This window comes from Enhydra lutris, unplaced genomic scaffold, assembly GCF_002288905.1.
Source record: "Enhydra lutris kenyoni isolate GAN:26980312 unplaced genomic scaffold, ASM228890v2 scaffoldscaffold33, whole genome shotgun sequence".
In the NCBI taxonomy this organism is placed as follows: Eukaryota; Metazoa; Chordata; class Mammalia; order Carnivora; family Mustelidae; genus Enhydra; species Enhydra lutris.
The window spans coordinates 4,798,914-4,822,452 of record NW_019154117.1 but is presented as its reverse complement, the minus strand read 5'-3'; the positions used below and the strand labels follow the sequence as shown (position 1 = coordinate 4,822,452).

Sequence of the window (23,539 nt, the reverse complement as noted above, 5' to 3'; positions counted from 1 at the left end):
TCCAGGTCTTTTACAGCATATACTCTACTGAGGGTGCAAAAAAGAGAGACTTGCCTTGTCTAACGTTGTGGTTGGCAAAGGCACAGATGAATACAAACTGAATTCAAAAATTACACGCTAGATTTGGAAACATGAAGGAAAAGTCTGAGACACATTCATGGTAGGTGGTTTATTCACGGATTAAATAAAGTCCCCCTCTGGGCTGTAAACTCCATGAGGGTAGGAACTCTATCGCGAGCTTTCACTGCAGACCTTGGCACACAACAGAGGTTCACGGGGCCCAGGACCCCACCACCCAGCACCTGGGTGGAGGTGGAGGGGTGGGGCGGAAGGGAAAGTCACGTGACTTGATCAGGGCGCAAACCCTCCCAGCCCCCGCCCCACGGGCCTCACCAATCCGTGAAAAGAAGTCAAATTTGGCTAGGCCTGGCATGAGGCGTGCTCCGCGGGCCCAGTCACCCCGCAGCGGCGTCTCGCCCAGTTCGGCCTACTTTCCTGTAAGTCTCAGGCTGCTGCCCCGCCCACCCGGCCCAAACAAAATATTCCAGATTGCAAGTGGGAGGCTCAAAGGGGCAAGAAGGGGGCAAAAGCGCATGCGTACTGACGCAGCGCGGCGGCGGCTCTTGAAGATTGGGGCGGAGCTTCAGAAAGCAGAGCGAGGGGAGAAGCCTCCAATGCGCGTGCGCGCGACAGCCCTCCCCGGCCCGACCCACGCGGCGCGGCGTGGTGACGCCCGTGCGGCGCGAGGAAGGGGTGGGGCCGGGCCGGGGCGGGCCTCCGCGCTCCTCCCGCCCCCTCTCCATCCCGACTCTTCCTCCCCCTTCCTCCCCCACAGTGGGCCCCGTCAGCCCGAGGATTCCTTCGTCGCTCAGCTTCGCGTCGGCCCGGTCCGGCCCGGCCTGGCCAGCGGGCAGATGCCCCGAGCTGCCGCTGCCGACGCCGCCGAGTCGGCCGGTGGCGGTGTGGGAGGCGGGCGTCCGGCCCCGGGCCGCTGAGTGTGACGGACGGGGCCGGGGGCCGCCGAGCGCCGCGGCGTCTGCGGCTCCGCGCGGACCATGTATTTCCTGAGCGGCTGGCCCAAGAGGCTGCTGTGCCCTCTGGGCACCCCGGCCGAGGCGCCCTTCCACGTTCAGTCCGACCCCCAGAGGACTTTCTTCGCCGTGCTGGCCCCGGTCCGCCTCAGCATCTGGTACAGCCGAGTAAGTAGAGCCGCCAGCCGCCTCTTGCCGCTCCCTCCCCGGCGCCCCGGCACGGTCCCGCCCTTAACTTCCCCCCGGAGTCCCGCGCCCCTGCCCCTCGGCGCCGGACACGCGGCTCCTCGCGGCCGCGTCCCCGTTCGGCCGGGGCTCGCGGGCAGATGCGGCGGCCGCTGCCGAAAAGCCGTGCGCCTCCCCGCGTCGGAGCGGCGGCCGCGCACCGCGCACACCCCGCGCTCCCTCGGCCGAGCCCAGACTTGCCCTCCGCTCCCTTCCCCCATTCCCCGAGGAGCGAATTTGTTTAAACTTTCCACAAATAGAAACCTGGGAGCTGTGAGTTCCCAGCCCTCCCCTGCTTTCCAGGCCGTGGTTCGGGAGTTGGGGAAAGCCTGTTGGGCTTCACCCAGTGCCAGACTTCCCAGGCCTGCGAGAACTTATTTCCAGCAGCTGCAGCCAGGAGTCTTTAGTTTTACCAGTGGTCTGCTTGTCCTGCTCCTCGCTTCACCCCCAAACATCTGCCCACTCTCCGGCTAGTGTCCTTCTCTGCTGCTCTTGGACTCTGCGTTGGAGAATTACTGGGGGCTTCGGAGGAGCTTGAGTTGAACTCAAATCTGTCCGCGCTGCTCCCGGGTATTTAACACCTGGAAATAATCAGATTGGGGAAAAGCATGAAACTGAGTTCTGTGTTTGCTTTCTGCGAGTCCTGGTATTTCATTCGTGTATCTAATTACCGAGTAGATAAGCGGGGGTGGGGGGAGACTTCAAAAATAAGTGGTGGATGGGATACTCTCCATTTCCCGGGAACGCTGCTCTAGGTCAGTCTATAAAAGCGACAGAATTAAAGTTCTTTTTTTTTTCCCCTCCCCAAAGAAGGCGGTACTAACCGACGTCAGAGTGAAGTTTTCCCTTTTTATAGCTAACTTGTCCGCGTGGAAATAGGTTGTGACCTTGGCTTTATTACATCTATGTGGCACACTGGCTTTACTGGCTTGAGTTAAATGAGTGAAAACCCTCTACTGTCTGTACTGACCATTTGAATACTTAGGTAAAGCCCTTGACTATTCTCACACACAGCCCTGGTAGAAGTGATGATGGGATTTAGATATTTCTGGTATCTTTTTATGTGGCTGTCATAGGCTGTAAATCAGACTGCCATTAAGTTTGGGCCGATTTAATTTTTAAGTTTGTATCAAGACAAAAGAGGTTGTTACATAACCAGCAGTGTGACAGTTCAGTCTGGTGCTTGATTTCGTTTTTGAATATGTATATTGTATATCATTTGGTTTTTAAATGAGATACTAATTCATTTACGTTGTGTAGCCAGTAGAATAATTTTTATTTCTTTGGGCATATATAAGTATTATCTTTAAAGTAGCTTGCAGAAAAAGTAATTAGAACTTCAGTGTTAAGTTGTATTCTAAATTTAGTATGAATTTATACTCTAATGTAACAGCCTGAAATTTAACTATCTCTAAAAAGGTGGACCTAATTTAAGTTTAGGCAGAACTAACTAACTTAGTATGAAGGATGAATAGACCAGAAGCCTGTAGGTTACTTTATCGTTCTTTAAAAGAAACAGAAATATACCTCAGCTTTCTTAGGGATATTTTATTAAAAATGTTTTTTGCTTTTGCAGTTGGATATTCTGTAAATTAGGCAGTCATGGAATTTAAAACAACTACTACTCCTTCCTTTAAGCTTTCATCCTACACATACAGATACCTACTTTCTACGGAAGTCCTGGGATCACTACCATTAAGACACAATGTGCAGTTAGGTCTAGGGACTCTGTGGGCTCACAAGTACCGGGTTAAATGAAATGCAGGTATACCTTAGGGGAGGCTGCATGTTACTGTAGACTTTATGGTTAACCTTGATCTCTGGCATCAGCTTCATCACTTTAAAAATGAAGATTGGATCAGATGATTTTAGGGACACCTTGGTGGCTCAGTCAGTTAAGCCGCTGCCTTCGGCTCAGGTCATGATCCCAGGGGGTCGTGGGATGGAGTTCCGCATTGGGCTCCTTGCTCAGCGGGGAGCCTGCTTCTCTCTCTGTCTCTGCCTGCTTGTGCGCTCTCTCTCTCTCTCTCTGAGAAATAAATAAATAAATGAAATCTTAAAAAAAAAAAAAGATTGGATCAGATGATTTTAAAGTCCGTGATTATATAGCTGGGATGATGAGAAACAGGTGACGGATTCCAGCTTTGAACCTCTTCTACTTGAGATTTTTTTCACTCAGAGTTTTTTGGGTTTCGTTTTGTTTAATTTCTAAACTTACTGAAACTAAGTTAAAATCAATTTCAGTTAGCAAACTTCCTTTAAAGATGAAAGCAACTCTAGCTAAATTGAGAAGTTATCAGTTAATGTGCAGTAGAGTGAATTGGTTTAAAATGTTCACCTGAGAAGATGAAAGCTTTGCTTTTGGAGAGAGATTATACATACAGGTAATTTTATAGAATAAAGTGAACATGGAAGATCTAAAGAAGGGTTTTTATGGAGTTGAGGTCTTAAAAGCTGCTATGAGGACTTTTGGAGACAAGGAGAGACTTGCATGAAGAGGTAAAGATATAATGGGATTTGCTTATTTGAAATTTTGTTGGGTCTCTCTTAGTTAAAGTCACTTCGGGATGAATTTTTAAAGAGAAAATGTGCATTTAATAGTCTAAGCTGTTTTTTTTTCAACTGTCCAAAAGAATTGTTATGTTTAAAATGTTGATTAGTCATGAGACTATAAAAACATTACAGTAAAATCTCTAAGAATAACTTGTGTACATTTTATGGTTTTTTTAGTGAAAAATTTTTTTAGGATTTTATTTATTTGACAGAGACACAGCAAGAAAGGGAACACAAGCAGGGGGAGTGGGTGGGAGACAGAGAAGCATTTTTAGTGTGAAGGTGTAACTTGTTTTCATTGTAACATGTTGATGTAAATTTGTTTTCTCTACTTTGTGATTCTACTTAGAAGTTCTAAAAATTGCTTAGGAGTTTACAACAGGGATCATCCATATATTCTGGAACCCAAAAAAGGATGCTTAAAAAATGGTTGAGGTTGTTAGGTTAGGTTGTTAGGTTAGGTTGTTATGTTAGGTTGGGGTGGTAAAGGTATGACTTAATTGACGGAGCAGTTGACCATTATTTCTGCTAAGGATTTTGTGAAAGGACTAGTTTCAGTTTGGGTGTTGTGGGGGTGTTTGGGTGTTGTGTACATACTAGAGAGCCTAGAATTATTTTTCTAATATGCTATTGAAGTATAAATATTAAAGTCCACGTATGTGAACCACAGAATGATACCTTAGAATGCTGTAATTCTAAATTAGTCTTATCTCCATTTTCAGGTCATAATTTCATATATATAAATTACCCTTAAAAGTATTTTTGAACACCTTCTATGGAAGATTGCATAAATAGGTGATGTATGAAGGGAATGAAGGGGCATGTAAAACGTAACAAAACACTTTATCCAAAGATGTTAGTGTATTGATAATCAATGAGAATTTTGTGAGTTATCACTGTGAGGGTTGCTAATAAAGAGCTGAAATATGCAAATAATTACTGAGCTTATGAAATTAATTATGTGTCTTTGAGTAAACCTAACTAGTAACTTACGTCCTTGTTGGTGTATGCTAGTAATAGAGAACTATGAAATACATGTTCAAAGCAGCCACATTGTGGGATTAAGTATATGGTTACCTGTGGACCTCAGGAAAGTCATTCAGTTTGTACCTAGATTTTCCCATTCTCCCATTTCTTACTTTCTCAGTTCTGTTCTATTGTGGACTGCCTCCAGAGAGCCTTCTGTGTGAACTCACTGCTTGGAAGTCTTTTAGGGTTCATTGTTGGTTAAAGAATGAAGTTCAAACTCCTTAGTTTGCTATCAGATCCGCTCCCCTCTTGGGATGCTCACTTGCCCCATCTCTGCCTATCAGAATATCATCCGTCCTTTAGTTGCTGTTGAAATCCTGTTTTCTCTGAGTCATTATTTACCATAACCAGAAAGGTTCATTTTTTTTTGATGAACTAATCTTTGTATTGTAAGTTTTGCACACATGATTTAATTCTCCCATTAGATTTTAAGTTTCTGGAGGGCAGAAATGATCTTTCGTACTACCCATAATGCCTTGTACAAAAGCATATGCTTAATAAATATTTTAAAAATAATTTAGGGTATCCTATGCATAGCACAGAATTTTTTAAAAGGTTTAATAAATGGAAGGTTTTTAAATGTTGACATGTAATAAAAATAAACATGGTAGTATTAAATTACAAGTTAAAGTCAGAAAAAGTTACTTTAGGGTTATTTAAATGAAAGTGAATTAAGTATTTTTTATTATATTCAGTTATATTAGAAAAGTATACGTGTATATACAGTTCAGTTATATTAGAAAAGAGTAGTACGTGTTATTCACAGTAGCCAAGATAGGGAAACAACCTAAGTGTCAGTGGACGAATGGATAAAAGAAGATTTGGTATATATTCACAATGGAATATTCTTCAGCCACAAGAAATAAGAATAGCTTTCCAATTGCAGCAACTTGGATGGACCTTGAGGGCGTTATGTTAAGTAAAATTAGAGACAGATAATGTACGATGGCACTTATTTGTAGAAGATTTGGTATATATTCACAATGGAATATTCTTCAGCCACAAGAAATAAGAATAGCTTTCCAATTGCAGCAACTTGGATGGACCTTGAGGGCGTTATGTTAAGTAAAATTAGAGACAGATACTGTACGATGGCACTTATTTGTGGAATATAAAAAAGCCAAATGCATAGACAGACGAGAATGGTGGTTTACCAGAGGCTAGGAGGTGTGGCCAAAAGAGAATTGTTCAAAGGGTACAAACTTCAGCTGTAAGGTGATTTCGGGGGATTCAATGTACAGCATAATGAGACTAGTTCCCAGTACTGTTTTATATACTTGAAAGTTGCCAAGAGAGTAGATCTTCAATGTTCTCACTATGGAAAAGAAAGGATAAACATGGGGTGCGGGAGTCAGCTAACACTCTGGTGGTGAACATTTTGCAAGACACCAGTGCATCAAACAACAGGCTGTACATAAACCTCTGCAGTGCTGTATGCCGGTGATAACTCTGTAAGCTAGGGAGGAAGAGTGCTACATGGTAACGGGTCCTCTACCAAAACTTAAACTGTTGTGCAGTTTTATAACCACCGGTTGAACTCTTGGCTCCCAGTCTGTGTTTATATTGAGTGATCTGTGGAAAGGGTGCTCCCCCAGAAAAGCAGCAGTATAAACATTTAAATAAAGACATTTCACCCGTCTTCTTCAGGTGCTTGTGAATCATCGATGTGATCCATATTACAGGTTAACTGATTTTAATGTGGACTGATTTTAATCTGGCTTTAATGTGGACTCTGATTTTAATGTGGACTTGGTGCTTTACATCATGGGAAGCAGTGTTTCTTGTATTTAAGTCCTTCACATGCCCCATTCATGACTTTTGCCCTATCCTTATAGTACTTGTAACTTTTAAACTTGAAATTCTCTTTCAAAGTAATTTTTATCTTTACAATAAATGGAAAGCTAGCACCCCTTTGATGAATACAGGGTTACTGTATGAGGAAACAATGAAAACAATGTAATGAAAATCTAGGTTCCTGCCAAAGGCTCTTGCCCTTTTAAGGAGCAGTTAGCAGATACACGAGAAGTGTTTAGAGGTAAGCTAGCACCACTCACAGATTTCCTCTTTACCTAAATCAAAAAGATTGAAGAAGAATTGGAAAAATTATTTTCTCACTATATGATTAAATAGTACAGTGACTGTCCCCTAAAATGGTGGTGTAGGAAATGCTGTGTTAAGGCATTGTATTTATTGCTAAATATGCAATTTATCAAATTAGATTAAATTTACAGTTTAAAGGTATGTAAAAATAGTCTAGAATTCATGCTTGCCACAAAGTGAATTACTTAATTAAAAATATTTTATTGATTATCAAGCACCAGTTAGTTGGAATCAAGGTATCTTACCTTTCTTTTAAATTCATTATAATTGCTTTATTTTGAGTTGCTATCTCAAACCTTTCTCCCCAAGTGATTTGCCTTATATCCATAATAGATCATACATAAATTTACAAATGAGATTTTGAATATTACTGTGGGTATACAGTAGAATTTGTTGTGGTTTAATTTTCTAACAGCTTTATTATAAATAAAGTATATCATAAAATGTAAAAGAAGTATATTGTAAATGTACACTGATTTTTAGTGCATTTATGGAGTTGTACAGCCATCATCACAGTCTAGTTTTAGGACATTTATAGCAGCCCAAAAAGTATCATGCCCATTTGCATTTAACTTCTCCCAGTCCAGCCCCAGGAACCAATTGGCCTTTTTGTCCCTTTAGATTTGGCTTTTCTAGAAATATCCTATAAAGGTAATCATAAAATGTGTGGTCTCTTGTGTCTGGCTTTCATTTAGCGTACTGTTTTTGTGGTACTCCTTTTCATAGCTGAGTATTATTCCATTGTGTGGCTATACCACATCCTAAAAATCCATTTACCAGTTGATAGATATTTGGTTGTTTCTGTCTTGGGGTCATGATGGGTAATGCCACTACAAACAACTGTATATATGTCTTTGCAAGAGTATATATCATTTCTTGTGGGGAGATACTGAGGAGTGGAACTATTGGGTCATATAGTAAGTTGATGTTTAACTTTTTAGGAAACTGCCGAACTATTGGGCAGTGCTGCTAGAATTTTACAGCCCTACCAGCAAAGTAGTTTCTGTTTCTCCACCTCCTTCTCAACACTTGCTGTTTTAGGTCTTTTTTATTAGTCAATTTAGTGGGTTTGTAGTGGTATCTCAATGTGACTTTAATTTGTATTTTCCTAATGACTGAGGATGTTTAGTATCTTTTTAGGAGCTTATTAGTAATTTGTGTACCTTATTTGATGAAATATATATTCAGGTCCTCTTCCCCCACCTCCCCATTTCTATTTGGAGTTTTTTTTGCCTTCATGAGTTGTAAGGGTTTTGGATTTTCAGGTTCTCAGTGGTGTCTTGGAGAATAGAAGCTTAACTTTGATTAAGCCTAGGTTTTTGTTTTTGTTTTTGTTTTTTCTTTATGAATCATGCTTTTTATGTGTTAAAAAAACCTTTGGCCAATGTAAGGACATAGCATCTTATGTTTTATAAGTTTTATAATTTGAGTTCTCATACATAGGTTTGTCATCCATTTTAAGTTGACTTTTTTGTTTGTAAAGATCTAAGTTCAGTTTTTTTGGTTTTTGTTTTTTGTTTTTTAACATATAGATCCAGTTGTCTTAGCACAATTTGTCGGAAAGATTCTTTCCTATTGAATTGCATTGGCACCTTTGTCAAACATCAGTTGACTGTAACAATAATTGAGTTTTCTGTTCTCTTTAATCATCAGTATGTCTCTTTTGCAAGCATCACACTGTAGCTCTATAACAAGTTCAGAAATTGGGTGGTAAAAGTCATACTTTGTTTCAAAATTATTTTGCATATTCTAGATCCTTTGTATTGCTGTATAAATTTTAGAATGATTTTTTCAATTTCAACCCCCCCAAAAAGACAAAAAAAAATGAAACAAAAATCAGGATTTTCAGGGGGATTGCACTAAAAACATAGATCAGTAGAGAGAATTGGTATCTTGATGGTATAGAATATTCCAATCTGTGAACGTGCTATGCAGTGTCTTTCCATTTATTTGGATTAAAAAAAATTTTTCTTAGTATTTTGTAGTTTTCAATACACAGGTCTTTTGTTAATTTTTTTCTCGAGTAATTTTATTTGTCTGTTGTTGTGCTCTTGTAGATGTAATAATTTCATTTTCAGATTGTTACACGTATATAGGTACAAAATTGATTTTTGTTTATTGCTGTTTTGCAACCTTGCCAAAAGTTACTCTTGTAGGTGTTTTTTTTTTTTTTTTGGTTTTGTTTTGTTTTTTAGATTTATTTATTTTAGAGGAAGAGAAAGTGTGAGTGTGCATGTGCAACTGGGGGAAAGGGCAGAGAGAGAGGGAAAGAGAATCTGAAGCCGACTCTGTGCTGAGCACAGAGCCCTTCATGGGACTGATCTCACAACTCTGAGATCATGGCCTGATTCAAAACCAACAGTTGGATGCTCAACCGACTGAGCCACCCGGGTGCCCCTCAGTTTTTATAGTTAGAACTGATAAATTCAGCATAATTTCAAGGCACAAAATCAACATGCAGAAAGCATGAACATTCAAAAATGAAGCTAAGAAGACAATTTACAATAGCATCAAAAAGAATTAAATACTTAGGATTAAACTTAACTTACAAGGTGAAAGACTTGTATGCTGAAAATATAAAACCATTGGTGAAAGAAAATAGAGATGTAAGTAAATGGAAATAAATCCCATAATCACAGATTATTAAGATCCAGTGTTATCCAGAGCGGTTTACAGATTCAGTGGGATCCCAATGGGGTTTTGTGTTTTTTTTTTTTAAATCTGTCATTGTAATATCATGTAGAATATTTTCCTTGCCCTTGAAATCCCTTGTGCTCTGTCTGTTCATCTTGCCCCCCCCCCACCGACCAAATATTTGTTATGCACCAATTTTATTTTCAGTTCAGTTTTTAAAAAGGAATCATTTTTAAAATTTAATCATTTCATTGAATCATCTCATGGGTTATTTATAAGTATGTGGTTTAATTTCCAAATATTGAAGATTTCCCAAATTCTTTGTTGTTGATTCCTAACTTAATTCCATTGTTGTTTGGGACTATATTTTGAATGATTTTATTCCTTTAAGATCATTAAGACCTGTTTTATGGATTAGCATATGCTTTGTGTTGGAAAATGTTTGATGTGCACTTGTAAGGAATATTTTGCTATTGGCAGAGTGCTCTCTAAATGGTAGACTAAATTGGTTGACATGGACTTTCAAGTCTTCTGTATCCTTGTTAATGTTCAGTTTAGCTCTGTCAGTTATTGAGAGTAGAGATTGAAATCTCCAACTCTATTGTTGAATTGTTTTCTGTTTCAGTTCTCTTGGTTTTTGCTTCATATATTTTTCGGCTGCATAGTTAGGTTTGTATACATTTGTATACATTTATAAAGGTTTTATTTGCCTTTTGTATTGACCTTTTTATCAGTATTAGTTCTCTCTCTCCACTGATGTTTCTTTTCATAAAGTCTATTTTGTTGTGTATTAATACGCGGTTTTCTTATGGTTACCACTTGTGTGACATACCTTTTCTGCCCTTTTACTTTCACGGACTAATGACATTTTTTGAATCAAAGTATAAGTCTTGTATGAACAAAGTTTATTTAGATCTTGCTTTTTTTGTTGTTTCCTGCCCCCCCCCCATCCAGTCTAGTAATCTCTGCCATTTGATTGGAGTGTTTAGTCCGTTCACATGTAATTACTGATAGGTTGGGTTTATATTAGCTCTTTAGGTGTTTTGTTTTCTATATTTCTCATGTCCTTTGTTTACTTGTTACTCTTTTAATTAATTTCTCTTTTTTTTTCTTCCTTTAAAAATTTTGTTTATTTGTTGGGGCGCCTGGGTGGCTCAGTGGGTTAAAGCCTCTGCCTTCGGCTCAGGTCATGATCCCAGAGTCCTGGGATCGAGCCCCATGTCAGGCTCTCTGCTCTGCAGGGAGCCTGCTTCCTCCCTTCTTTCTCTCTGCCTGCCTCTCTGCCTACTTGTGATCTCTCTCTCTCTGTCAAATAAATAAAATCTTTAAAAAAAATTTTTTTTGTTTATTTGCAAGTTTGCCCAGGAGCAGTGGGGCAGGGCAGAGGGAGAAGCAACTCCCCACTGAGCAGGGAACCCAATGCAGGACTCTTTCCCAGGACCCTGGGATCATGACCTGAGCCACCCACAGACCCAAGTGCTTTGATTTCTTGACCATATTTTTCTGATTTATTTTATTAACAGTTTCTCTGGTGGTTACCATATGTATATCATTACATACACCTCAGGTTAATACTGAATTCTGGTAACATATAGCAATTTTTTTCAGCCTCCTTTTTACTCTCATGGCTTTTTTAAATTTTTGAGTGTCCTTGACAGTGTTACATAGTTGCAGGTATACAGCAAGGTGATTCAATGTCTCGATACATTATGCTATGCTCACCACAAGTGTAGCTACTTTACAACCTATTACAGTATCATTGACTATGTTCCTTATGCTGTACTTATCCCTGTGACTTATTCATTCCCTAACTGGATTTGCTTATTACTATTTTTTTTTTTTTTTTTGAGATTCTATTTACGTATTTGACAGAGAAAGAGAGGGAGGGCGCGCTGCAGGCAGAGGAAGAGGGAGAAGCAGGCTCTGGAGGAAGCATGATATGGGACTTGATCCCAGAACCCTGGGATCACAACCTGAGCTGAAGGTAGACGCTTAATCGACTGAGCCACCCAGGTGTCCCTACTTTTCAGTTTTTTAAAGTGGTGAAATATGCATAGCAAATTTACCTTTATAATAATTTGAAATGTATAATTCTGTGGCTTTAAGTACATTCACATTGTTGTGCAGCCATCACCATCCATTCCCAAAATGTTTCTCTTCTTCCCAAATTGAAACTCCATACCCAGTAAACAATAATTCCCTAATTCTCCCTTGTCCTCTTACCGGGCAATCACCGTTCTACTTTCTGTCTCTCTGAATTCCACCATTGTGGAAACACAGTATTTGGCCTTTATTGACAAATTTATTTCATTTGGCATGTTTTCAGGGTTCTTTTATGTTCTTGTATATACTAACATTTGCTTCCTTTTTAAGGCTGAATAATATTTTATTGTGTGTCAATATTTTGTTTATTCTTTCATTCATTGATGGACACTTGGGTTGCTTCCATTTTTTGGCTCGTGTGAGTAATACTGCTGGAACGTTGGTATTCAGGCCCCTACTTTTGGTTCTTTGGTGAATATATCCCAAAGTGGAATATGTGGATTGCATGGTAATTCTGCGTTTAATTTTTTGAGAAATCATCATATTATTTTTTACAATAGCTGCACCATTTTACATTCCCACCAGCAGTTCACAAGAGTCCCAGCTTCTCCACATCCTCACCAACACTGGTTCTTTTCTGTCATTTTGTTGGTAGTCATCCTGATGGGTGCAAAGTGGTATCTCATTGTGGTTTTGATTTCCATTTATGTAATAGCAAGGGATGTTGAGTATCATTGCCTAACTCAATGTCTGAAAGTTTTTATCCTGTGTTTTAAGAGTTTTACAGTTTTATCTCTTATTTCAAGGTCTGTGCTCCATTTTGAGTTAGTTTTTGGGTCAAATTTTGTTTTTCCATGTGGATGTCAAGTTTTCCCAGTGCTTTCTGTTGAAAAGACTATTCTTTCCTCTCACCAAATGTTCTTGGCATCCTTATGAAATGTTTTTTTTTAACAATACATACAAGGCTTTATTCCTGAGTTCTCTGTTGTATTTTGTTCTGTATGTCAGTCTTTATGCCTGTATGGTACTGTGTTTTCATTATCATAGTTTTTTGTTTTTTTTGTTTTTTTTTTTGACAGACAGAAATCACAAGTAGGCAGAGAGGCAGACAGAGAGAGAGGAGGAAGCAGTCTCCCTGCCAAGCAGAGAGCCTGATGCAGGACTCGATCCCAGGACCCTGGGATCATTACCTGAGCCAAAGGCAGAGGCTCAACCCCCTGAGCCACCCAGGCGCCCCCATTATCATAGTTTTATAGTAAGTTTTGATTCAGAAAGTGTGAGACCTCCAACTTTGTTCTTTTTCTTTCTCCAAGATTGTTTTGAGTATTTGGGATCCCTTGAGATTCCACTTTATTTATTTATTTATTTATTTATTTATTTATTTAAAAAGATTTATTTATTTATTTATTTGACAGCATGAGAGAGATCACAAGTAGGCAGAGAGGCAGGCAGAGAGAGAGGGGGAAGCAGGCTCCCCGTTGAACAGAGAGCCCGATGCGGGGCTCCATCCCAGGACTCTGAGATCATGACCTGAGCCCAAGGCAGAGGCCTAACCCACTGAGCCACCCAGGCGCCCCAAATTTTTAAGGTGAATTTTCATATTCCTGCCACCTCCCCCATGCTGTTGAGATTTTGATAGGGATTACATTGAATCTATAGATTGCCTTGGGTAGGACTGACATCTTAACATCATCTTGTAATTCAGGAACAGAGGAGGTCTTTTTCATTTATGTGCATCTTCTTTAATTTAGTTCAGCAACATTTTTGTGGTTTTTAAGGTACAGGTGTTTCACTTCGTTGGTTAAGCTTAATCCTAAATATGCTGTATTCTTTTTGATGCTACTCTAAGTGGATTTGTTTTCCTAATTTCATTTTTGGATGTTCATTATTACATAGAAATGCACCTGACTTTTGTATATGGATACTATATCCTTGAATTGTGCTAAGTTTATCACTTCTAACAATTGTGTGTGGAGTCTAGGATTTTCTGCCCTTAAGGTCATGTTACTAGAGACCAGAGATAATTTTACTTACTCTTTTCCAATTTGGATGCCTTTTATTTTCTTAACTGACTGCTCTGATCAGGACTTCCAGTCCTATTTAAAATGGAAGTAGTAAAAGTGAGCATCTTGGTCTTGTTCCTGACATTAAAGGAAAAGCTTTTCAGTTTTTAACCACTGAATGTAATACTGGCCGTAGGTTTTCAAACATGGCTTTTGTTATGTTGAGGTGGTTTCCTTCGGTTGGTAGTTTGTTGAATGTTTTGATCATAAAAAGGTGTTGAGTTTTGACAAATGCTTTTTCTGATTTCACTGAAATGGTCCCGTGTGTTTCCTTCATTCTGTTAATGTGGTGCATTCCATTGATTGATTTTCATGTGTTGAATCATCCTTGCATTCAGGAATAATTCACATGGGTCATAGTTTATAATTCTTATGGGATTAAATTTGGTTTCCTAGTGTTCTGTTGAGGATTTTTGCATCTGTATTCTTTGGGGATATTGACCTGTACGTAGTTTTGTTTTCTTTTCTTTTCTGTACCAGGGTAATGTTGCCTCATAGAATAAGTTAGTAAATGTTCCAGCTTCAATTTTTTGGAAGAGTTTGAGTGAAGAATTGGTGGTAATATTCCTTTAAATGTTGGTAGAATCCACTAGTCATGTGGTCCTGGGCTTCTTTTTGTTGGGAGGTTTTCAGTTACTGATTCAGACTTCTTATTAGTTACAGGTTTATTCAGGGTTCAGAAGATTTGGTATATATTCACAATGGAATATTCTTCAGCCACAAGAAATAAGAATAGCTTTCCAATTGCAGCAACTTGGATGGACCTTGAGGGCGTTATGTTAAGTAAAATTAGAGACAGATAATGTACGATGGCACTTATTTGTAGAAGATTTGGTATATATTCACAATGGAATATTCTTCAGCCACAAGAAATAAGAATAGCTTTCCAATTGCAGCAACTTGGATGGACCTTGAGGGCGTTATGTTAAGTAAAATTAGAGACAGATACTGTACGATGGCACTTATTTGTGGAATATAAAAAAGCCAAATGCATAGACAGACGAGAATGGTGGTTTACCAGAGGCTAGGAGGTGTGGCCAAAAGAGAATTGTTCAAAGGGTACAAACTTCAGCTGTAAGGTGATTTCGGGGGATTCAATGTACAGCATAATGAGACTAGTTCCCAGTACTGTTTTATATACTTGAAAGTTGCCAAGAGAGTAGATCTTCAATGTTCTCACTATGGAAAAGAAAGGATAAACATGGGGTGCGGGAGTCAGCTAACACTCTGGTGGTGAACATTTTGCAAGACACCAGTGCATCAAACAACAGGCTGTACATAAACCTCTGCAGTGCTGTATGCCGGTGATAACTCTGTAAGCTAGGGAGGAAGAGTGCTACATGGTAACGGGTCCTCTACCAAAACTTAAACTGTTGTGCAGTTTTATAACCACCGGTTGAACTCTTGGCTCCCAGTCTGTGTTTATATTGAGTGATCTGTGGAAAGGGTGCTCCCCCAGAAAAGCAGCAGTATAAACATTTAAATAAAGACATTTCACCCGTCTTCTTCAGGTGCTTGTGAATCATCGATGTGATCCATATTACAGGTTAACTGATTTTAATGTGGACTGATTTTAATCTGGCTTTAATGTGGACTCTGATTTTAATGTGGACTTGGTGCTTTACATCATGGGAAGCAGTGTTTCTTGTATTTAAGTCCTTCACATGCCCCATTCATGACTTTTGCCCTATCCTTATAGTACTTGTAACTTTTAAACTTGAAATTCTCTTTCAAAGTAATTTTTATCTTTACAATAAATGGAAAGCTAGCACCCCTTTGATGAATACAGGGTTACTGTATGAGGAAACAATGAAAACAATGTAATGAAAATCTAGGTTCCTGCCAAAGGCTCTTGCCCTTTTAAGGAGCAGTTAGCAGATACACGAGAAGTGTTTAGAGGTAAGCTAGCACCACTCACAGATTTCCTCTTTACCTAAATCAAAAAGATTGAAGAAGAATTGGAAAAATTATTTTCTCACTATATGATTAAATAGTACAGTGACTGTCCCCTAAAATGGTGGTGTAGGAAATGCTGTGTTAAGGCATTGTATTTATTGCTAAATATGCAATTTATCAAATTAGATTAAATTTACAGTTTAAAGGTATGTAAAAATAGTCTAGAATTCATGCTTGCCACAAAGTGAATTACTTAATTAAAAATATTTTATTGATTATCAAGCACCAGTTAGTTGGAATCAAGGTATCTTACCTTTCTTTTAAATTCATTATAATTGCTTTATTTTGAGTTGCTATCTCAAACCTTTCTCCCCAAGTGATTTGCCTTATATCCATAATAGATCATACATAAATTTACAAATGAGATTTTGAATATTACTGTGGGTATACAGTAGAATTTGTTGTGGTTTAATTTTCTAACAGCTTTATTATAAATAAAGTATATCATAAAATGTAAAAGAAGTATATTGTAAATGTACACTGATTTTTAGTGCATTTATGGAGTTGTACAGCCATCATCACAGTCTAGTTTTAGGACATTTATAGCAGCCCAAAAAGTATCATGCCCATTTGCATTTAACTTCTCCCAGTCCAGCCCCAGGAACCAATTGGCCTTTTTGTCCCTTTAGATTTGGCTTTTCTAGAAATATCCTATAAAGGTAATCATAAAATGTGTGGTCTCTTGTGTCTGGCTTTCATTTAGCGTACTGTTTTTGTGGTACTCCTTTTCATAGCTGAGTATTATTCCATTGTGTGGCTATACCACATCCTAAAAATCCATTTACCAGTTGATAGATATTTGGTTGTTTCTGTCTTGGGGTCATGATGGGTAATGCCACTACAAACAACTGTATATATGTCTTTGCAAGAGTATATATCATTTCTTGTGGGGAGATACTGAGGAGTGGAACTATTGGGTCATATAGTAAGTTGATGTTTAACTTTTTAGGAAACTGCCGAACTATTGGGCAGTGCTGCTAGAATTTTACAGCCCTACCAGCAAAGTAGTTTCTGTTTCTCCACCTCCTTCTCAACACTTGCTGTTTTAGGTCTTTTTTATTAGTCAATTTAGTGGGTTTGTAGTGGTATCTCAATGTGACTTTAATTTGTATTTTCCTAATGACTGAGGATGTTTAGTATCTTTTTAGGAGCTTATTAGTAATTTGTGTACCTTATTTGATGAAATATATATTCAGGTCCTCTTCCCCCACCTCCCCATTTCTATTTGGAGTTTTTTTTGCCTTCATGAGTTGTAAGGGTTTTGGATTTTCAGGTTCTCAGTGGTGTCTTGGAGAATAGAAGCTTAACTTTGATTAAGCCTAGGTTTTTGTTTTTGTTTTTGTTTTTTCTTTATGAATCATGCTTTTTATGTGTTAAAAAAACCTTTGGCCAATGTAAGGACATAGCATCTTATGTTTTATAAGTTTTATAATTTGAGTTCTCATACATAGGTTTGTCATCCATTTTAAGTTGACTTTTTTGTTTGTAAAGATCTAAGTTCAGTTTTTTTGGTTTTTGTTTTTTGTTTTTTAACATATAGATCCAGTTGTCTTAGCACAATTTGTCGGAAAGATTCTTTCCTATTGAATTGCATTGGCACCTTTGTCAAACATCAGTTGACTGTAACAATAATTGAGTTTTCTGTTCTCTTTAATCATCAGTATGTCTCTTTTGCAAGCATCACACTGTAGCTCTATAACAAGTTCAGAAATTGGGTGGTAAAAGTCATACTTTGTTTCAAAATTATTTTGCATATTCTAGATCCTTTGTATTGCTGTATAAATTTTAGAATGATTTTTTCAATTTCAACCCCCCCAAAAAGACAAAAAAAAATGAAACAAAAATCAGGATTTTCAGGGGGATTGCACTAAAAACATAGATCAGTAGAGAGAATTGGTATCTTGATGGTATAGAATATTCCAATCTGTGAACGTGCTATGCAGTGTCTTTCCATTTATTTGGATTAAAAAAAATTTTTCTTAGTATTTTGTAGTTTTCAATACACAGGTCTTTTGTTAATTTTTTTCTCGAGTAATTTTATTTGTCTGTTGTTGTGCTCTTGTAGATGTAATAATTTCATTTTCAGATTGTTACACGTATATAGGTACAAAATTGATTTTTGTTTATTGCTGTTTTGCAACCTTGCCAAAAGTTACTCTTGTAGGTGTTTTTTTTTTTTTTTTGGTTTTGTTTTGTTTTTTAGATTTATTTATTTTAGAGGAAGAGAAAGTGTGAGTGTGCATGTGCAACTGGGGGAAAGGGCAGAGAGAGAGGGAAAGAGAATCTGAAGCCGACTCTGTGCTGAGCACAGAGCCCTTCATGGGACTGATCTCACAACTCTGAGATCATGGCCTGATTCAAAACCAACAGTTGGATGCTCAACCGACTGAGCCACCCGGGTGCCCCTCAGTTTTTATAGTTAGAACTGATAAATTCAGCATAATTTCAAGGCACAAAATCAACATGCAGAAAGCATGAACATTCAAAAATGAAGCTAAGAAGACAATTTACAATAGCATCAAAAAGAATTAAATACTTAGGATTAAACTTAACTTACAAGGTGAAAGACTTGTATGCTGAAAATATAAAACCATTGGTGAAAGAAAATAGAGATGTAAGTAAATGGAAATAAATCCCATAATCACAGATTATTAAGATCCAGTGTTATCCAGAGCGGTTTACAGATTCAGTGGGATCCCAATGGGGTTTTGTGTTTTTTTTTTTTAAATCTGTCATTGTAATATCATGTAGAATATTTTCCTTGCCCTTGAAATCCCTTGTGCTCTGTCTGTTCATCTTGCCCCCCCCCCCACCGACCAAATATTTGTTATGCACCAATTTTATTTTCAGTTCAGTTTTTAAAAAGGAATCATTTTTAAAATTTAATCATTTCATTGAATCATCTCATGGGTTATTTATAAGTATGTGGTTTAATTTCCAAATATTGAAGATTTCCCAAATTCTTTGTTGTTGATTCCTAACTTAATTCCATTGTTGTTTGGGACTATATTTTGAATGATTTTATTCCTTTAAGATCATTAAGACCTGTTTTATGGATTAGCATATGCTTTGTGTTGGAAAATGTTTGATGTGCACTTGTAAGGAATATTTTGCTATTGGCAGAGTGCTCTCTAAATGGTAGACTAAATTGGTTGACATGGACTTTCAAGTCTTCTGTATCCTTGTTAATGTTCAGTTTAGCTCTGTCAGTTATTGAGAGTAGAGATTGAAATCTCCAACTCTATTGTTGAATTGTTTTCTGTTTCAGTTCTCTTGGTTTTTGCTTCATATATTTTTCGGCTGCATAGTTAGGTTTGTATACATTTGTATACATTTATAAAGGTTTTATTTGCCTTTTGTATTGACCTTTTTATCAGTATTAGTTCTCTCTCTCCACTGATGTTTCTTTTCATAAAGTCTATTTTGTTGTGTATTAATACGCGGTTTTCTTATGGTTACCACTTGTGTGACATACCTTTTCTGCCCTTTTACTTTCACGGACTAATGACATTTTTTGAATCAAAGTATAAGTCTTGTATGAACAAAGTTTATTTAGATCTTGCTTTTTTTGTTGTTTCCTGCCCCCCCCCCCCATCCAGTCTAGTAATCTCTGCCATTTGATTGGAGTGTTTAGTCCGTTCACATGTAATTACTGATAGGTTGGGTTTATATTAGCTCTTTAGGTGTTTTGTTTTCTATATTTCTCATGTCCTTTGTTTACTTGTTACTCTTTTAATTAATTTCTCTTTTTTTTCTTCCTTTAAAAATTTTGTTTATTTGTTGGGGCGCCTGGGTGGCTCAGTGGGTTAAAGCCTCTGCCTTCGGCTCAGGTCATGATCCCAGAGTCCTGGGATCGAGCCCCATGTCAGGCTCTCTGCTCTGCAGGGAGCCTGCTTCCTCCCTTCTTTCTCTCTGCCTGCCTCTCTGCCTACTTGTGATCTCTCTCTCTCTGTCAAATAAATAAAATCTTTAAAAAAAATTTTTTTTGTTTATTTGCAAGTTTGCCCAGGAGCAGTGGGGCAGGGCAGAGGGAGAAGCAACTCCCCACTGAGCAGGGAACCCAATGCAGGACTCTTTCCCAGGACCCTGGGATCATGACCTGAGCCACCCACAGACCCAAGTGCTTTGATTTCTTGACCATATTTTTCTGATTTATTTTATTAACAGTTTCTCTGGTGGTTACCATATGTATATCATTACATACACCTCAGGTTAATACTGAATTCTGGTAACATATAGCAATTTTTTTCAGCCTCCTTTTTACTCTCATGGCTTTTTTAAATTTTTGAGTGTCCTTGACAGTGTTACATAGTTGCAGGTATACAGCAAGGTGATTCAATGTCTCGATACATTATGCTATGCTCACCACAAGTGTAGCTACTTTACAACCTATTACAGTATCATTGACTATGTTCCTTATGCTGTACTTATCCCTGTGACTTATTCATTCCCTAACTGGATTTGCTTATTACTATTTTTTTTTTTTTTTTTTGAGATTCTATTTACGTATTTGACAGAGAAAGAGAGGGAGGGCGCGCTGCAGGCAGAGGAAGAGGGAGAAGCAGGCTCTGGAGGAAGCATGATATGGGACTTGATCCCAGAACCCTGGGATCACAACCTGAGCTGAAGGTAGACGCTTAATCGACTGAGCCACCCAGGTGTCCCTACTTTTCAGTTTTTTAAAGTGGTGAAATATGCATAGCAAATTTACCTTTATAATAATTTGAAATGTATAATTCTGTGGCTTTAAGTACATTCACATTGTTGTGCAGCCATCACCATCCATTCCCAAAATGTTTCTCTTCTTCCCAAATTGAAACTCCATACCCAGTAAACAATAATTCCCTAATTCTCCCTTGTCCTCTTACCGGGCAATCACCGTTCTACTTTCTGTCTCTCTGAATTCCACCATTGTGGAAACACAGTATTTGGCCTTTATTGACAAATTTATTTCATTTGGCATGTTTTCAGGGTTCTTTTATGTTCTTGTATATACTAACATTTGCTTCCTTTTTAAGGCTGAATAATATTTTATTGTGTGTCAATATTTTGTTTATTCTTTCATTCATTGATGGACACTTGGGTTGCTTCCATTTTTTGGCTCGTGTGAGTAATACTGCTGGAACGTTGGTATTCAGGCCCCTACTTTTGGTTCTTTGGTGAATATATCCCAAAGTGGAATATGTGGATTGCATGGTAATTCTGCGTTTAATTTTTTGAGAAATCATCATATTATTTTTTACAATAGCTGCACCATTTTACATTCCCACCAGCAGTTCACAAGAGTCCCAGCTTCTCCACATCCTCACCAACACTGGTTCTTTTCTGTCATTTTGTTGGTAGTCATCCTGATGGGTGCAAAGTGGTATCTCATTGTGGTTTTGATTTCCATTTATGTAATAGCAAGGGATGTTGAGTATCATTGCCTAACTCAATGTCTGAAAGTTTTTATCCTGTGTTTTAAGAGTTTTACAGTTTTATCTCTTATTTCAAGGTCTGTGCTCCATTTTGAGTTAGTTTTTGGGTCAAATTTTGTTTTTCCATGTGGATGTCAAGTTTTCCCAGTGCTTTCTGTTGAAAAGACTATTCTTTCCTCTCACCAAATGTTCTTGGCATCCTTATGAAATGTTTTTTTTTAACAATACATACAAGGCTTTATTCCTGAGTTCTCTGTTGTATTTTGTTCTGTATGTCAGTCTTTATGCCTGTATGGTACTGTGTTTTCATTATCATAGTTTTTTGTTTTTTTTGTTTTTTTTTTTGACAGACAGAAATCACAAGTAGGCAGAGAGGCAGACAGAGAGAGAGGAGGAAGCAGTCTCCCTGCCAAGCAGAGAGCCTGATGCAGGACTCGATCCCAGGACCCTGGGATCATTACCTGAGCCAAAGGCAGAGGCTCAACCCCCTGAGCCACCCAGGCGCCCCCATTATCATAGTTTTATAGTAAGTTTTGATTCAGAAAGTGTGAGACCTCCAACTTTGTTCTTTTTCTTTCTCCAAGATTGTTTTGAGTATTTGGGATCCCTTGAGATTCCACTTTATTTATTTATTTATTTATTTATTTATTTATTTAAAAAGATTTATTTATTTATTTATTTGACAGCATGAGAGAGATCACAAGTAGGCAGAGAGGCAGGCAGAGAGAGAGGGGGAAGCAGGCTCCCCGTTGAACAGAGAGCCCGATGCGGGGCTCCATCCCAGGACTCTGAGATCATGACCTGAGCCCAAGGCAGAGGCCTAACCCACTGAGCCACCCAGGCGCCCCAAATTTTTAAGGTGAATTTTCATATTCCTGCCACCTCCCCCATGCTGTTGAGATTTTGATAGGGATTACATTGAATCTTTAGATTGCCTTGGGTAGGACTGACATCTTAACATCATCTTGTAATTCAGGAACAGAGGAGGTCTTTTTCATTTATGTGCATCTTCTTTAATTTAGTTCAGCAACATTTTTGTGGTTTTTAAGGTACAGGTGTTTCACTTCGTTGGTTAAGCTTAATCCTAAATATGCTGTATTCTTTTTGATGCTACTCTAAGTGGATTTGTTTTCCTAATTTCATTTTTGGATGTTCATTATTACATAGAAATGCACCTGACTTTTGTATATGGATACTATATCCTTGAATTGTGCTAAGTTTATCACTTCTAACAATTGTGTGTGGAGTCTAGGATTTTCTGCCCTTAAGGTCATGTTACTAGAGACCAGAGATAATTTTACTTACTCTTTTCCAATTTGGATGCCTTTTATTTTCTTAACTGACTGCTCTGATCAGGACTTCCAGTTCTATTTAAAATGGAAGTAGTAAAAGTGAGCATCTTGGTCTTGTTCCTGACATTAAAGGAAAAGCTTTTCAGTTTTTAACCACTGAATGTAATACTGGCCGTAGGTTTTCAAACATGGCTTTTGTTATGTTGAGGTGGTTTCCTTCGGTTGGTAGTTTGTTGAATGTTTTGATCATAAAAAGGTGTTGAGTTTTGACAAATGCTTTTTCTGATTTCACTGAAATGGTCCCGTGTGTTTCCTTCATTCTGTTAATGTGGTGCATTCCATTGATTGATTTTCATGTGTTGAATCATCCTTGCATTCAGGAATAATTCACATGGGTCATAGTTTATAATTCTTATGGGATTAAATTTGGTTTCCTAGTGTTCTGTTGAGGATTTTTGCATCTGTATTCTTTGGGGATATTGACCTGTACGTAGTTTTGTTTTCTTTTCTTTTCTGTACCAGGGTAATGTTGCCTCATAGAATAAGTTAGTAAATGTTCCAGCTTCAATTTTTTGGAAGAGTTTGAGTGAAGAATTGGTGGTAATATTCCTTTAAATGTTGGTAGAATCCACTAGTCATGTGGTCCTGGGCTTCTTTTTGTTGGGAGGTTTTCAGTTACTGATTCAGACTTCTTATTAGTTACAGGTTTATTCAGGGTTCTGCTTTTTTTATGATTAAGTCTTGGTTGGTTGTGTGGTTTTTTGTTTTTGTTTTTTTTAAGATTTTATTTATTTATTTGACAGAGATCACAAGTAGGCAGAGAGGCAGGCAGAGAGAGAGAGAGGAAGGGAAGCAGGCTCCCTGCTGAGCAGAGAGCCCGATGCGGGGCTTGATCCCAGGACCCTGGGATAGTGACCTGAGCCACCCCGGCACCCTGTGGTTGTGTGTTTTTAAGAATTTGTTCATTTCACCTAGGTTATCTAATTTATTAGCATATAGTTCATAGTATCTTCTCTCTCATTTTTGAGTTTGGTTATTTGAGTCTTTTTTTTTCTTAGTCTAGCTAAGGTTTCATAATTTCCTTGATCTTTTTGAAGAACCAATTCTTGATTTCTTTGATTTTTCTCTTTCTCTTTTTTTAAAAAAAAATATTTATTCACTTAGCATGAGAGAGAGAGGGCACGAGCACACAAGCA

The 23,539-nt window shown here is 38.2% G+C and overlaps 1 protein-coding gene across 4 annotated transcripts in view; it reads left to right on the top strand.

Moving 5' to 3' along the window:
• Window positions 1-848: 848 nt before the first annotated feature.
• The window catches only part of LOC111153545 (RIC1 homolog, RAB6A GEF complex partner 1), a 160,811-nt gene continuing 138,120 nt past the window's right edge, over window positions 849-23,539 (top strand). For all 4 annotated transcript variants that reach the window (XM_022512620.1, XM_022512622.1, XM_022512621.1 and 1 more), the window contains exon 1: window positions 849-1,199. In XM_022512620.1, coding sequence (XP_022368328.1) covers window positions 1,056-1,199 — 144 coding nt within the window. In that variant the 5' untranslated portion in view covers window positions 849-1,055. The remainder of the gene's footprint in view (window positions 1,200-23,539) is intronic.